Raw genomic sequence first — 15,997 nt, forward strand, 5'->3', positions numbered from 1 at the left:
GGTCCGGACACCTAGGAGTTAAGAAAGCTAAGGACCGTCTCTTGCAAGAGTACTATTGGCCAGGGTGTTTTCGGGACGCAGACCACTTCGTGAGGTCATGTGACACCTGTCAGCGGGTGGGCAAACCAGGGGACAAATCAAGGGCGCCGTTGAAATTGGTACCTATCATTACGGAGCCTTTTAGACGGCTCGTTATTGATACAGTGGGACCTCTGCCGGTAACAGCTACGGGGTACAGACACATTTTGACTGTGATCTGCCCAGCGACAAAGTTCCCTGAAGCAGTGCCGCTTAAAGAACTCAGCTCAGTTGAGATAGTCAATGCACTACTGTCCATATTTGCGCGAGTTGGTTTTCCTGCGGAAATCCAATCAGATCAGGGCACAGTGTTTACTAGCGCTTTGACGACAACTTTTCTCGAAAGGTGTGGGGTAAAGCTGCTACACAGCTCAGTGTACCACCCACAGTCGAATTCCGTTGAGAAGCTCCACTCCGTCATGAAGCGCGTGTTGAGAGCATTGTGTTTTGAACATCGAACTGACTGGGAGCTGTGTCTGCCTGGGGTGATGTTTGCATTAAGGACCGCGCCGCATGCAGCTACGGGGTTTTCGCCAGCTGAGCTGGTGTACGGTCGCTCGCTTCGGTCTCCGCTTCGCATGCTTCGAGAATCGTGGGAAGGCAGGGGCGACAACCCAGTCGTGGTGGAGTACGTGCTTAAGCTCCTCGAACGCTTAAGAAGGGCACAGGAGTTGTCAGGTGAAGCAATGGCAAAGGCCCAGCAGAGGGCCAAGGTTTATTATGATCGGACAGCCAGGGCCCGTCGTTTTGAGGTGGGCGATAAGGTTATGATATTGCGCACATCGTTAAACAACAAACTAGACGTGCAGTGGGAGGGCCCAGCACGAATTGTTCAGAAACTGTCGGACGTTAACTACGTGGTGAGTCTGCCAGGAAAGCGGAAAGCACAGCAAGTTTACCACTGTAATCTGCTCAAACCCTATAAAAAACGGGAAGCAGTGGTGTGCATGATGGTAAACGTTCCTGAAGAGCTTCCGGTCGAGCTTCCGGGACTAGGCTCAGTGACGAACAGGGAAGACACCGGTCAAGTCATTAGTGACTTAGTCAGTGGAGCATCGCTGTCGCGTGAGCAGAAAACCGAACTACACCAGCTCTTACAAGAGTTTCAAGGTCTGTTCTCTGAGAGGCCTGGTAGGACTTCTGTCCTTACTCATGACATAGAACTTACCTCCCCAGAGCCAGTACGATCCAAGGCGTATCGGGTGTCACCCCGCCAGAACGATATTATGGAGGCTGAGGTAAAGAAAATGCTACAGCTCGGTGTTATTGAGGCAGGTGAGAGTGATTATAACTCCCCTTTGATTTTAGTTGAGCTACCGGGCAAGGAACCTCGTCCTTGCGTCGACTACCGCAGGCTTAATTCCATCACTAAGGATCAAATTTATCCGATCCCTAACATCGAGGAGCGCCTTGAGAAAGTTAGTAGCGCTCAGTTTATTTCCACCCTAGACCTTGTCAGGGGTTATTGGCAGGTTCCACTTACAGAAGAGGCTAGTAGGTATGCGGCGTTCATTTCACCTATGGGAACATTCCGTCCTAAAGTGTTGAGTTTTGGTTTGAAGAACGCGCCATACTGTTTTTCAAGCCTCATGGATAAAGTGTTGCGGGGACAGCAAGAATTCGCTTTACCGTATCTAGACGACGTAGCGATATTCTCCGCATCCTGGTCTGAGCATATGGCACACTTGCGGGCAGTGCTAACCCGCCTGCGCGAAGCGGGCTTGACAGTAAAGGCTCCTAAGTGCCAGTTAGCACAGGCCGAGGTTGTCTACCTCGGTCACGTGATTGGTCAGGGTCGTCGCCGCCCCTCTGAAATAAAAGTGGCCGCTGTGCGAGACTTTCCGCAACCGCGCACGAAGACCGATATTCGGTCGTTCTTAGGTGTCGCCGGCTACTATCAGAGGTACATCCCCAGGTACTCTGATATCTCGGCTCCCCTGACGGATGCTCTAAGAAAAACAGAGCCTCAAACAGTCGTCTGGGACGAGACAAAGGAAAGAGCTTTTAGCGCCCTAAAGAGTGCCCTAACAAGCCAGCCTGTGCTACGATCGCCAGACTATACAAAAGGGTTCGTTGTTCTGTGCGATGCTAGTGAGCGAGGCATGGGCGTTGTACTGTGCCAACGGGAAAAGGGAGAAGTAGAACACCCCGTCCTGTATGCTAGTCGTAAGCTGACCAGTCGTGAGCAGGCGTATAGCGCCACCGAGAAAGAGTGTGCATGTCTCGTGTGGGCCGTTCAGAAATTGTCATGCTATCTAGCCGGCTCGAGGTTTATCATTGAGACGGATCACTGCCCTCTCCAATGGCTGCAGACCATCTCTCCCAAAAATGGCCGCCTCCTGCGCTGGAGCCTCGCTTTGCAACAATATTCCTTTGAGGTGCGTTACAAAAAGGGGAGTCTCAACGGTAACGCCGATGGCTTAAGTCGAAGCCCCTAAAGTAGGAATCAGCCTCAAAATTGTTTGTTACTGATGTTTTTTTTCCTGAGGCAGGATTTTTTTAACATATTGCTTTTGTTTAGTGTTTCAAAGTGATGATATGCTTTCTAGTGCAATTTTCCAATTTGTGGACGCGTTCTGAGTGATGCTAGACTACTGTAAGGAACTAGGCAGTGGTAGAAAAGGGGAAAGAGCCTGGCAGGGCTTAGTGAGGGTTGTGCCGTGCTTGCTGACTGAGCGGTTGAGTTTCAGCGTAGTTCTAACGCCTGCCGGGAACGAGAACAAAAATGTGAACTCTCCCGAAGTCACTTTGCAGTGTCCCGTGCGAACCTGAACGAGAGAACGAGGCCTTCTCTGTGCGCTGCGCTCAAGAAACGTCGAGGGACGCCCGACTTCGGTTATGAGCATCATCGAGCGACATCCCTCCGGACAGCGGATGCAGTCCCCTGTCCATCGGGATCTCCTTCCCCCGGCGGGGCGGTCTGTTACGTTTCGCCTACGACGCGCGGTTTAGCCGGCGCGACTGCAACAAAGCGGCAGACATTTTGGCCCGTTCGGCGTCGCCGCTACGCTCCCCGCCAAGCGCGTCCAGGCATGTTCCGATGCCACGTGTCTTCATGTGCGTGTGTGAGTGTATGTGCCATTGTGCCCGACCGGAGGCGCTACGAGAGTAGAAGTCACCTTCTCCTCCCAGCCATTGTGCCCGACCGAAGGCGCTACGAGAGTAGAAGTCTCCTTCTCCTCCCAGCCATTGTGCCCGACCGAAGGCGCTACGAGAGTAGGAGTTACCTTCTCCTCCCAGTCTTTGTGCCCGACCAGCGGCGCTACGACAGTATGCGTCACCTTATCCCATTATACAATCACGTGCTCGTCTATTGAGGGGTTCCTTCTTGCCCTCAACTGCGAGAGTATAAAAACAGCTGCCCCCGGACGCCAAAAGGGGGGCTCCGATTTCTTCTGTTGAGTAAAGTGCTCTCCCGTCTCTCTACTTCGGTCAACCTGACCGCCAACTCTTTGCGATGTTAAAATAAACAAGTTGTTTTGTTGTTACCAGTCGACTCATGCTTTGCCGGGACCTTCGGATGCTTCCAGTTGTACCCCAGGCCGCCAGGCCAACGCTACCCTTGGGGCTTGCGACCCAGGTGCAACAACGGGCGTCAGCGCCGAGTTCCCAACAAATCGCACCAGCGGTGCGACCACAACAACCGTTGCCATCGGTGGGATTCAAACAGAGGGGTCTATACGGCGTTCTGGGATACCACAGCACTTAACGACAGCCTACAATTTCGTATTGACGGACCTATTAATTTCCTACGTTTCAGTTTACTGCGCCAACAAAATTGCGTATCATGGGGCATCCCTGGTTGACCAGTGGAAACCTTCGCAAGTAGCGATCGCCGTAAATGAAGAAGCTGGCCGGCTGGCTTCGACCTGTGCTAGCAACGACTGCGCCTAGGATTTACATTAGCCTAGCATTTACAATATCAGAGCAAAGTCGCTGAGCTCTTAGCTGATTCCAGCTGGCTTGGCTCTCTTTCAGAGGAGAAGGGCAAGTGCACTGCGTTTTGGGGGGCGGAGCTTATCCTTATTAGGCCGTCATCGACTATGTTTTGTCACATCGTGCCAATCAGCGCCAATCCGTGCTCCTTTCCGATCACGGCAAGAAAGTGGGAAATGTAATTTTAGTTCTCTTATGGTGACATCGATACCTTGATTAGGATAACAGCTATGTATAATCGCGTGTCTTGTCTTTGTAGCCTAACTTTTTCTGTCTGAAAAATTTGTGGTTCAGATAAATATGCCAGTCTTGCGAGCTACTTGACCATCCACGTGTTCTTGGAGAGCATTTCCTGCTGACGCAATGCACGGAATTCCAACTGCTGGCTGTGACCGACCTTGTGCTTGCACCGTGGGTCTCCGTCAGGTCCCACCATGTCTCCACCCCAGTAGGCCGGCAGCTGAGCAGCGTCAATGATGTTCAATACGTTCACCTTCCAGCCATCTGTCCCGGTGAAAAGACGCATATACAGAGCTGTATACTTGAGGACAACTTTCGATGGTTATGGCAGGAATCTACGAAGTCGGAGCGCGCACATTTAGGAGCGCTCTTGAATGTAGTCCCAAATTATCTGCATTATTTATTTAGGCTGGGAAAGAGAAAACAAACACCTAAGCTACAACGTCAAAATAACACAAAATGGGGAAGTCAGTGTCAAATTTGACGTTTTAGTCTGCTTTTCTCTTTCGCGCTTGGGCAAATGCGACACCGTCGCACGCAGACGCTACGCTGATTCCGCCAGCACTTTTTTCGAGAAACCAAAAGTGTTGTCAAACGCTGCCGGACTACTTGGCGCAGTAACACGCCTGCGGAATCTCCGCCGCTGCAGCTTTCTCTTCAATGCCACGGAAAGTTGTCAGCGAGTACAGTCAGTAACTTTTCACGCGCAAGCCATTTTGCCTCCTGTGTGTAGTTAGAAAAGTTGGCTCCTCCCGTTTTATACGCTCAGTCATGGCAAGTAATATGAAAATTATGAGTTCGTATAGAATGCCAAACATAAGGAAACACATCACACAAAGCAAGTGGGCTGGAGTGACTGAAGCGATGGCAATATCCACGCTACAAGATGAACTGCAACGAGTACAACAAAATTTTCGAACAAGGTAAATTGGCCGTGCATGAAGTAAAGCCTTGATACTCCGGCGACACCCAAGTTTAAAAGGAGCCGTACGATAAATGTGTCCCAACGATTATGTGAACATTTGTCGAACAATGTATGTATGTATGTATGTATGTATGTATGTATGTATGTACGTACGTACGTACGTACGTACGTACGTACGTATGTATGTATGTATGTATGTATGTATGTATGTAAGTATGTATGTATGTATGTATGTATGTATGTATGTATGTATGTATGTATGTATGTATGTATGTATGTATGTATGTATGTATGTATGTATGTATGTATGTATGTATGCACGCCGTATGTAAATCTGACGTGCGAACGAGATGGGGTGACGAAATACACGTTTCTGGAGCAAGGCAATGTTATGCAGCTGAACACACTGCTCTCTGTATACTATATACGCGATCATGTTACGGCTGAGCAGCATAAAGGAACGCAGGCTGCTTCAGATGCCGAGTGTGACCTGGACGTGACCGGTTCCACCCTGGTTCACGGTAAAAAAACTTACCTTTGCCATAGACTTCAATTTTGTCAGTGGTCCTCTGCGTCAAGAACGGCCGCACCAGTTTCCATAGCACGGGGAAGAAGTTCGGCGCTGCATGAACAAAAAAAGAAAGAAAATGTAGGCTGTGATGGAGAAAGTGAGTCAGCCTGCATTGTTGCGTTAGGTGCTTACGACTCACAGCTCTAGAAGGACCTAGACAGTATTTTTGAGATGCACCAAGCGTGTTTCCAAAATTCTGTTCTGTACGAAAATAATTACAAACGCTGCTAACAGAGATTTGGAGCTAGTGGACAGGTACGGTGATGTAGGATAATTTTACGGCGTGCTTCATAGACCGATAGCCTGCTGATTTGTTTGACTCGCCATGCAACACGTCAGAGGAGCAACGGATCCACGCATAGATCCACTCTTGCATAACTGCCCGAGTAGCTTACGGGTTTCTGTCTCGGTTCTCTGTGTTTACTGGTGCTGCCTTTTGGGTATATGATTTCTACGAGGTTTCGTAGATGAGCTAAGTTTTCTTCCTTTCCTTTCTTCAATCTTTCTTTTTCTTTCTATTTTTCGCAGTAAGAACTGCAAGCATTCAGACAAGGCGTTATTACTTCTATAACTAATCTTTTTTTTTTTTACACGAAAAGGAAAGCTCTCTGCATTGAATAGTTATAGCTGCACATACCAGGACTATCGGAAAATTTTTTATTGCAGCGATATACAGCGTTCCGTATGTTCGAAAGATCCAGCGATGGGTTTTTTTATTATCATTATTATTATTATTGAAATGAATATTAGGAGAGGTTGGCGCCTCTATGGCGGCACTGGCTACTCCTTGTCACTTAGCAAAGGAAACAAAGTTGCGCAAAAAGGGAGAATAATGACACGAAGAATGGCACTCAGTGATGTGTTATTAGCCTTGTGGCGGATTCCTTACCATTGATGACAATACACTTCTCCAGGCACTCCGGATAGTGGTTCTCCATGGTTTGCAGTACGTTGGTAAGAGTTTTTACAGCTGCACTGCCGAGGAACAGAAAAGGAGAAACACCGTGGTGGCCCGTCAGGCTATCGTGCAATGCACACGACGTATATGGTGTCACCTGTTCTCGTGACTAAAAGACAACGACAATGCGCTTAACTGATAGTACATGAGTGCATGGTTGTCTTGGTGCTGAGGTGAAAGTATTTTTCTCTTTTTCAAATAATTTCCATCGATCAGCGCTTTAGCGCGCATAGAAATTAGAGAAGGTAGAAGGTATAGCAGCAAGGGAATGAATGCTTTCTCTCCATCCGATTGCCCAGCTAATCGTATACATAATTATTGTATCACTTCTCGTTGTCCTCTTCTCCAGCGCAATGTTCGTTAGAGTCAGGCGCCGAATTCACAAAGCCCTGGCTGCCTTCGCTAACAGAATGTGACTATTCGCTGGCAGCATTTCTTAAAATGTTCCCCAATACAATGTTGCCTATTGCTATATGTGCATATATGCTATATATGCATATATGCAGAGAGTTTTCGGGACAATGACATATGTTACACCTGTTTAACATCGACAGTTTTATAGCTCTACGCCAGCTAAACGGGCAACGGGCTGGCCATATAGTTCCTACGAAGAATACATGCCTATGCCGAACATTATGCGTCATCCGTGCACACGTTATGAGTGCTTTAGCATAGCTCAACCCGCTGCTGCAATTGGACGCCTCGATGTGACATCACTGCACGCGCATCTGGCAGACGGAGTTTCGTAAAAAGAAACATTATACGCGATGGTACTGTGGGAGCCAATGGGAGCTCCAAGCAAAACGGCTCAGCTAGCACGGTATTGATGGTTAGTACATGAATTTGCCTGAAATTTGTCATTCTGCGTTCAAGTGTCGTTATTACCGTGACAGATTATCCATAAGGAGCAATATGTTGCACCATAAATGAACTGATTTGCATAATTCCGCATTTGCGAAGGGTTTTCGTAATTCACGCCGATAAAGCCAGATAAAGCTCGACAATGTTAGAAGCCAAGAGCACGAAGGTCACAGAGAGAGAGAGAGAGAGAGAGAGAGAGAGAGAAAGGCAAAGAAAAGACAGAGAGCTTAACCAGAGATTATCTCCAGTTGGCTACCCTGTGCTGGGGGAGGGGCAAAGAGCAAGTAAACGTACTAACCATCACTCCAGTGCTAACTGAACTATCATGGCACTAGAGCTCCGTCTAGTAATTTTAGCTGGGAACTGTGTGCTCGACACATTGCATCGCCCTGCTGGATTTCCGAATGAGCTGTGCCGGAACTCATTGATTTTACTGAAATTTGTGGTTGCAAAGCCTGAACTACATTTGGGTTATCCTTTTGTATACCGGGTTTCAGCGTTTTTTTTTCTTCCTTTAACGCCGACGATACCATTGCCGTGCCCGTGAATCGTCATCGTCAGACCAGCTCCTAAACTGTCCCGACTTCGCTGCGCCCTTCTAACCCGTCTATCGCTTACAGTAGCATTTTCAAATGATACTCCTTTACCATTTGAATGGCCTGTAGCCCCCTATGTGACTTTTTGTGGACACAGAGAGATGACAGCGCACTTTCTTTGCCAGTGCCATCGTTTCAACCAGCGGAGAGCAGCACTCTCATCTACACTGTACCAGCTGGACAAGCGCCCACTCACAGAAAGCAATATTATTGCACTCTGGCCTACACAAACATCAGCGCGGGCCGCTGTAAACGCGTTGCCGCGTTTGCCAAGAGACACCGCATGGTGCGGCAAATTGTAACTGTGCACTGTGTGACGTTGTTGTACGTCTCAGCGGCCCGCCATCGTGGCGTAGTGGCTATGGTGTTGGGCTGCTTAAGCCCGAGGGCGCGGGATGAAATCGCGGCCGCGGCGGCCTCATTTCTCTAGGGGCGAAATGCAAAAACGCTCGTACACCATAAATTTGATGAACCTTGAACAATCCCAAGTGGTCAAAATTAATCCGCATACGCTCACTGCGGCGTGCCGCATAATCATACCCTAGTTTTGGAGTGCACTGTAAACAATTTACTTAAAAGTAAAACATGGTGCAAATGTTTCTTTAACTGACACCCTTAGGGTGTCAGTTATATAAATCACACACTAATGGTGTGAGTTACGCCCATTTGCACCCTTTTTCACTTTTAAGGGTGTAAATTATATTACAGTGTGTAAAACCCAAGAGCGTATTCTTTCATGTCTTAATATATAGGCGCTGACATTGTGTATACGGCTACGTCCGCCTCAATGACCGTGTGACAGCGCCCACAGGCATACATTCTTAGTCCTCCACTTATTTTTCTATATATTTCACATCTCTTTTCATTTCGACAGTGCACGGTATAGCAGATCAGAGATATGGTCTAGTGTCCTTCCTTTGCTTTTATCTACACCTCTCTTGCCATAGGACGAATTAAGATAAAGCTTGGCCCACCATCACAATGGGTATTCGAACTCACATCCTTGCGTCAATGTGCAGTTGGGACCTGAACGCGCTGTGCCACGCACGTCGGGGCGTAAGCTCTCTACACAATTACACAGTTCGCTGCTACATCGGGGCTATGACGTGCACTAAACGCATTGCCGCCGCTGTCGCGCGATCGAGTGACTTACCTTGCCAACAATACAGGTTACGCAGGCTGAATTTTTCCAAGTCTATGACCATGTATTGAGACTGTATTTCCTTTCCACCCTGTATCGCAAGAGAGCAGAGAATTGTAAGGCAGTAATCGTAGAGATAATTACGTCATCTGATTTTTCTTTTTTTTTTTAAGGCACGACTAGACAAAGCGAAGGAGTGCATTTTTATTAGCTGTAGATACGCGTGTAGTAGAAGTATCATGCCGATCGCTTTGGGCGCCATAAATTGAGCCCGTATTGACGAGGCATATGCGCAAAGAGACACACAGCGCCTACCAACTGTATAAAACAAAATTTGGTTCACGTCTTAAATTTTTATACAAGAAAATTGCCGAAAATAAAACCATCGAATCATAATATGTTTACAACTGTGCAGGTTAGCAATGAAAACAAATATCACAATAGTACGAAATACATCGCTTTGGACGTCCAAAACAAAAACAAACCTTGTGTTATACATCAATCTAAAATTTGCTGCTCATTTGGAAAGATAAGTTTCGTAAAGTTATTGTAAACACTGTGATAACCAAAGGTAATCTTTGAACCAGTACATCATCTAGTATATTCGGTTTACGAAATCTCTATTTAGGTTTCTGGTGGGCGTTTGCGCAATCAGATACGTTGTTGCTGTCATTGATGACGACCACAATGCCACCATCGCCATCGTAATGGTAGTTGCCGTTAAACATTCTATATTGTACACGAGTGTCTTGCGTCCGTTCATTTGTAAAACTTTACTTTCTCTCTAAAATGCAATATTGTTTCATCAACATGTGTTCCGTGTTTACTTAACACAAGTATTTTTCAGTGTCACATGCACTTGAATAGAGGCATATCGGAGGGCGCCCCGAGATGAAGCTACATTCTAAATACGGCTTCAGCGGTGTCGTGACAATCTGCGTATACAAGGAATGCCAAGCAGTTTTAAGTGAAAGAAGATTGCCTCCGCAGACACCTGCTCACTTGTGCCCAGCATTCACTGCTAGTGTGGTCTTACTTAGCAACAACGCAAGTGTAGGCTGTTACGACACGGTGCCATTGTTATCGCTTGGCAATCTGGATCTTCACATGTCGATTACAAGGAGCGACGTATTGTGTATTTTTGTTAGCTTGTAATGCAGACAAGAATTTTTAAAACTACGACTGTCCTATAATTTTTCAAATTTCACTTCCGGCATTGATGTCACCGAAAGCCGTTGTTGCAGAAGTTTGCCGGTAATTGTTATTTTCACGTCGTCATGCCAAAAGTAAAATAAAACAACAAGAAGATCGAACAAAATAATGTGACCACACCTGTTATTGAGCCTAGCGAGTTCACTTTTCAATATGAACGCTCAAGCCAATTGCAGCTCTCAAACTGCGTTTTTTTAATGGCATTCATTGCAAAAAAAAATGGCAAAAGTGCATCGAAAAGCTATGTATTACAAGACAAAACGGCCGTACTCCCATTTACAAGTAAAATACCAACAATGCGCAATAAAGTGAGATCCCAGCATCATTGTCAGCGGTTGCTGCGCCCGCCAAACATTCACGACGCAAACTAGCACTAAAGTCAACAAACTGAAATGACGTCATTGGAAAATAGGTTAGACGGTACATGAATAACGAGGCAGAAATATGTTGTGGCTTTCGAAAGCGGTTTGCTCGCACGCCGCTGCAAAAGTGATGCTACGCGGAGGAAAGCGAGTTTTAGCACTAATATAATGCACCAGCTATCTTTGTCAGCTGGCTTCGCAGTTTTCTTAATAATGCGCGATTTTTTTTTTTGTCGCTCACCTCTTTCGAAGCAGAACGCTTGAGGAACTCCGTGTACTCCATGAGATACGTACAGTGTCGCTGCACAACTTCGGGGGTCAGTGACCCTATGAACGCTGCAAAATATATGGAATAAGGAAGCTTGTGCGGGTAGAAGTTGTCTGCGCGACCAGAAAAATTCAGCTAACTTGTCGCATGTATTCCCAGCTGCAAATGAAGAAGTTACGATGTTAAGTAAACATAACGACGTTAAAGAAGTCTTTGAAAACTCCGCTCAGCACTGCCGCGATGCTGATAATGACACTTGGGTATTTTCCAGCTGGAAGTTACCATTTCAATGCTCCTTGTGCCGTTTGGACGAACGTGGGTTAATGTTTAAGGCCCGTACTCGCGAATGAACTCCAAAAAGAAACATTGGTGAGTACCACGTGTCCAGCGGCCAACTGAAGGTGAGACTCACACGGCTAAAGATTGCGCCTGCGGGCTTCATACAACTTCTTTGTGGTAACCGCACGAATGCGTACTCTTCTTTTTTTTCACGTTTGTTCAGCCTCGCATTTCTCATGGTTGACATCGTCGCTATCTCATACCGGCGCAGATCATTGAGGTAAGAAAACGAGGCAACTGTTGAACGAAGACAGGAAGCAAATCCTGTGAAAAGGATGAGACCTAGGCCCACGTGTGCAACGTCATAGTCACTGAGAGCTTCTTTGTCTTGTCTTATAGGTTCTTCGGCCATGTCAAACTTGTGTCGAACCACTCTAATTTGCCCCTGCATGCGCACTTGTCAACGCGCAAGCACCAAGTGCAGGGAGATACAGAAAGACCGGCCCACCTTGAAAATCCACTCCGGCTGGAACCATCCACAGAGGCCTGCCATCCTTGCAGGGGTACAGGACGCCGCCAGGATAGTTTTCCTTCACTATCTGCAAAAGTATAACACCAAGCTTTGCATTAGGAGAGAGAGAAAAAGAAAGGCAAGGCGAGGAAAGGCAGGGATGCCAACCAGAATAGCGTTCAGTTTGCTGCCATACACTGGAAGTAAATGAAAAGGGGGAATGAAAGAGGAAAATAGTGATCACTGCGTGTAGGCAGGAGGATGCACAGGACTCTCAACAGTCACTGAGGCTGCTTCATTTCGAGAAGTGCAGCATTGCACGAATAGCTTTTTGTACCAGTAATGCATGTGGCCACAGTCTGATTACCTTTGACCCAGAAAATGGTATCGAGTCTAGACGGTGTAAAGTTGTATGGTGAGGGTGGCGTCGGACGTGGTGGTGAGGACAGGTGTTCAATAAACTGTAAACATCAGTGGCTGTGCTTGTGCGTGACATCTTGTACTTCATTTCACGAACTTGGCGCGCTTTGGGCACACGTATAGTGCGGGTGATGTCTCATGAAGTTGAAAACGTCCTTGCATGTATATAATAACTATAATATCTTGAATCATCGACCAGCTTGCAAGCGTGCGTAACCCGTCAAAAAGAAATAAGAAATGAGATAAACAGCGTCGTGGTGCAAATGAGGAAGGAACTTATTAGCCGAGGATGAAGTCTCACCGGTAGTGACAAATAACGTACACTGCATCGGAGACTCCTTTCCAGCGACATGTCTTCGCCACGTCTCAAACGTGTCACTTGTAAACGCTACGGTACACGCGACAGCGAGGGACTGAGAGCACGGTTGAGAACTCTAAGAGGATGCTATAGCTCGGGTGCCACACCAATCTTCCTATGAAAATACGTGTGACAGTCAGAAATGCTCTCAACAATTCAACAACCGCAGAACCTATTTGGTATGAAATGTGTCGCACTTAAGAGAGAAAACTGGAACTTTAATAAAAGCATAATTCTCATTTAGTGGCACATGTTTATTTTATTCTTCTTTTGCAGAATTCACAACATTTGGTCAGTTTAACACAAAAAAAATAAGATTCACGCACGAAGTTCACGAAAACGCTACTCCACCCCAAAAAAAAAAAGAACAGATATCGTTGTTCTATAAACCGCATCTGTTATACCACCTGAAGGAGTGTTGGGAATTTCGCGGTTGTTCCCGCTAAATTTAACATTTCCCTTTTACTTTTCTTGTTTTTACATTTTCTTTTCTTTGCGTCTTTTTTTTTTAATTAGCGGTGTGCGCTACAATCCATCAGACAGACCAGAAGCGAGGCGGCGACGACTGAGTAACGCTGGCGGCTACTTATTCGTGCTTCTTTTCAGCGATCTGTATTATATTTTGTTTCCATCTGCAGCTTCCTTTCTCTTCTTTCTTTTGTTTTCATATTCAGCGTTATCGAATTTCAATGGAGTTCATTTTTTTTGCTTTCAGATCACAGCTTGGCCAACCGTGTTCTGTTTCTTGGTAATCTTTTGCACTGCATCCGTAATTGATTCGCACCTTGTACAAATATGTATTCGTCTTTATTTTTTTCTTCTGTGAAGAATGTGACCTTTTAGCCACTGAATATAACTCCAATATAAAAGGAGTAAGATAAAACAAATAGTCGTACATACCTCGGATGGTTCGTAACTTTGTAACATGTCGTCGATGCCGTTTTCCTTCCGCCACTTGAGGTCCTGCATGTCGTCAAAAAAAAAAGAAGATGGAGAGAAAGAGAGACAAAAGAAGGATTGCGTGAAGCCGTACTCGTACTTTATAATTCTTCAAGCAATACAGGAATCCCTCTGGGGGTAACGACACTATACCGCTGCTGCTACGGTCTCGTGAGCCCATTAAGCAAACCTTTCGTCTTTCCCTTTATCGACTTTTTTTCCCCCCCTCACCACGGGACGTCACCTTGGCGAGCAGGCATCTCGTAATCACGTTGCTTACGTCTAACTCATAGCTTCATTCTCGCGTCGGCTGGCCGGTTCCAAGTCTCGTTACTGACTAGATACCTTTCTCTCGTAGTCTTTAAAGCAAGGGAAGGCAATGACGCCTAACACTAAAGCGGTTTGCCCCGAAAGCGCTCCGTGTAGGTACATCAATGTTGCATTTTTGTAGACCCATTTAATTAAGTGCAAAATTTGCAGTACGTGCGAAGAAGCTCCATACACAACGAAGGCGGAAGGGTAGAGGAAATCCGCCTCTGCACTGCCTTGGTCAGCTTTCTCCGAAATCACCTGAATTTACCATCAAAACATCAGCTGCTCTAATTCCATTTGGATCAGCGGTTGCCTAAAGAGGTAATCTCTGCACATCATCGCTGTTTGTGTAGAAAAATTAGAGCGGGCCTTCAGCTAAAGCTTCACCTTAAATTGAGTGGCCAGATGGTCCCTATAGAAGCATCTCTGCAGAGGTCACGCGTTTGTTGCCCGGCCACGGCGACGGTGTTCCAGTAGGGGATGAACCCAAAAATGATGATCAACAGACGCTTCAGGAGCACATTCCACAGCCTCGACGGCGCTTTTTATAGACCGTATACTGCTTTGTGGAACAACATACACACTGTAGTAAGAGTATCTCTGACACGATCATCGCACCCTACCTTTGCTCCCTACCGATCATTGCTCCCAACCAAATTCGCAAGGTAGCTCGCATGCAAGAGCTGTTGGTAAATGTCAGCCAAAGGGGATATCAAATGCATTATTAGTAAAGGCAGTGTGAAATAAGACATTTCTCCCGAAAGAAAGTTTATTTGAATGTGGCCCATGGGCTCATGATAAAACAGGCAGTGATACAGAGCCGCCGGAGTAAAGTTTGTAACTATGCATGTAGACATGTACAGACGTTCACAGGAAGACGAAGACTTGAAGTGATTAACGTTGCTCCAACAAGGACGTTTCTCAACGTGCAGCTAACGTTTCTACAAGGGTGCCTGTCTTTGCCGGGGCAAGGCTCCTTATTGAAACGTTGGTTTCAGGCTGACGCACTCCTTCATCGAGCATTGCTGATCGAGTAAATCGACATTGGTACTCACGTGACGGTACATCCGCTCTGCCTTGGCCACATCGAAATCCCGTGCTAGGTTTGGCACAGCACATGCGATTTGTGCAGGGAATTAGGATTCTTGCACACACGTGCGCAATCGTAAGCGTAGATCAAAAATTATGCAAGTATGCTAACTTGTTTTTTTTTTCTTCTTGCGCGTCTCAACCTACCTATGACGCGTGCTCGTAAACCTATCGCCAATTGCAGTCTTGTGAGAGAAACAGAGAGAGAGAGAGAAGCAAACTTTATTACAGGCGTATTAGTTATTGAGACCCTGGCAGAGGAGCTAGCGTGGAGGCAATGTGGTCGCGACGCGGTTAGCCCACTCTGCCAGCATGACTTTGCATTTTGGTCATCAGTCTTGATCATACGCTCTCTGGTGAAATGAAATGTTACCTAATTGCGATATTTTTCCTTCACGTTCAGTCTAGGCTGCAAACTCACGGCACGTCAAACGCAGTAGTCGGGTACTGACCTTGCCTGTATGGCGCTAAGGACTCAAAATATGAATACGAACCCGAAATAAGCATACCATTGTTCTCTGTTATCATTGTTCAGCCTGCTTCTTTTAGCAACAATAGAGTGAATGTAAGCTGATCTCCCGAACTAGCGCACTCGTTGCTAGGGGCGTTAACAATGTACCACTCACATTCCCAGCAAGCTTCGGCTTTTAAACATCCTCCAAAAGCAGGAACGATAACGGGTCGCTCTATATAGCAACACTGCATTGTAGCAAGCGCGTGATGCCCAGAATGTAGAGAATGGGAGCCGCAGCCTTTTGCATGCTTGCAGCACTCCAAACATGAAGTGTTCTAATTTGATCGGTTGTATTAGGTCTAATAAAAACTCAGACTTTTTTTCCCGCGTCCTTGGTGACGTGGTCATTATAGTTACAAAGGCCGAACAATGATCAGTTCTTGATACCACGGTTCAGTCAAGAAGTATGCGGAGAATCAGTAAGGCT

At 46.5% G+C, this 15,997-nt stretch overlaps 1 protein-coding gene across 3 annotated transcripts in view; it reads right to left on the minus strand.

Annotated features, from left to right (window-relative positions):
* Window positions 1-15,997, minus strand: part of LOC142585482 (SEC14-like protein 2) — a 93,058-nt gene that overhangs the window by 10,872 nt on the left and 66,189 nt on the right. For 2 of the 3 annotated variants that reach the window (XM_075696273.1, XM_075696272.1), the window contains exons 3-9: window positions 13,617-13,679; window positions 11,936-12,026; window positions 11,122-11,216; window positions 9,319-9,397; window positions 6,640-6,720; window positions 5,715-5,801; window positions 4,412-4,518 (exon numbers count right to left, since the gene is read on the minus strand). In XM_075696273.1, coding sequence (XP_075552388.1) covers window positions 4,412-4,518; window positions 5,715-5,801; window positions 6,640-6,720; window positions 9,319-9,397; window positions 11,122-11,216; window positions 11,936-12,026; window positions 13,617-13,679 — 603 coding nt within the window. Of the gene's footprint in view, window positions 1-4,411; window positions 4,519-5,714; window positions 5,802-6,639; window positions 6,721-9,318; window positions 9,398-11,121; window positions 11,217-11,935; window positions 12,027-13,616; window positions 13,680-15,022; window positions 15,067-15,997 lie in introns of all 3 variants that reach the window. The other variant, XM_075696271.1, reaches the window with a different exon arrangement.

This window comes from Dermacentor variabilis, chromosome 6 (genome assembly GCF_050947875.1).
Source record: "Dermacentor variabilis isolate Ectoservices chromosome 6, ASM5094787v1, whole genome shotgun sequence".
NCBI classification, from domain to species: Eukaryota; Metazoa; Arthropoda; class Arachnida; order Ixodida; family Ixodidae; genus Dermacentor; species Dermacentor variabilis.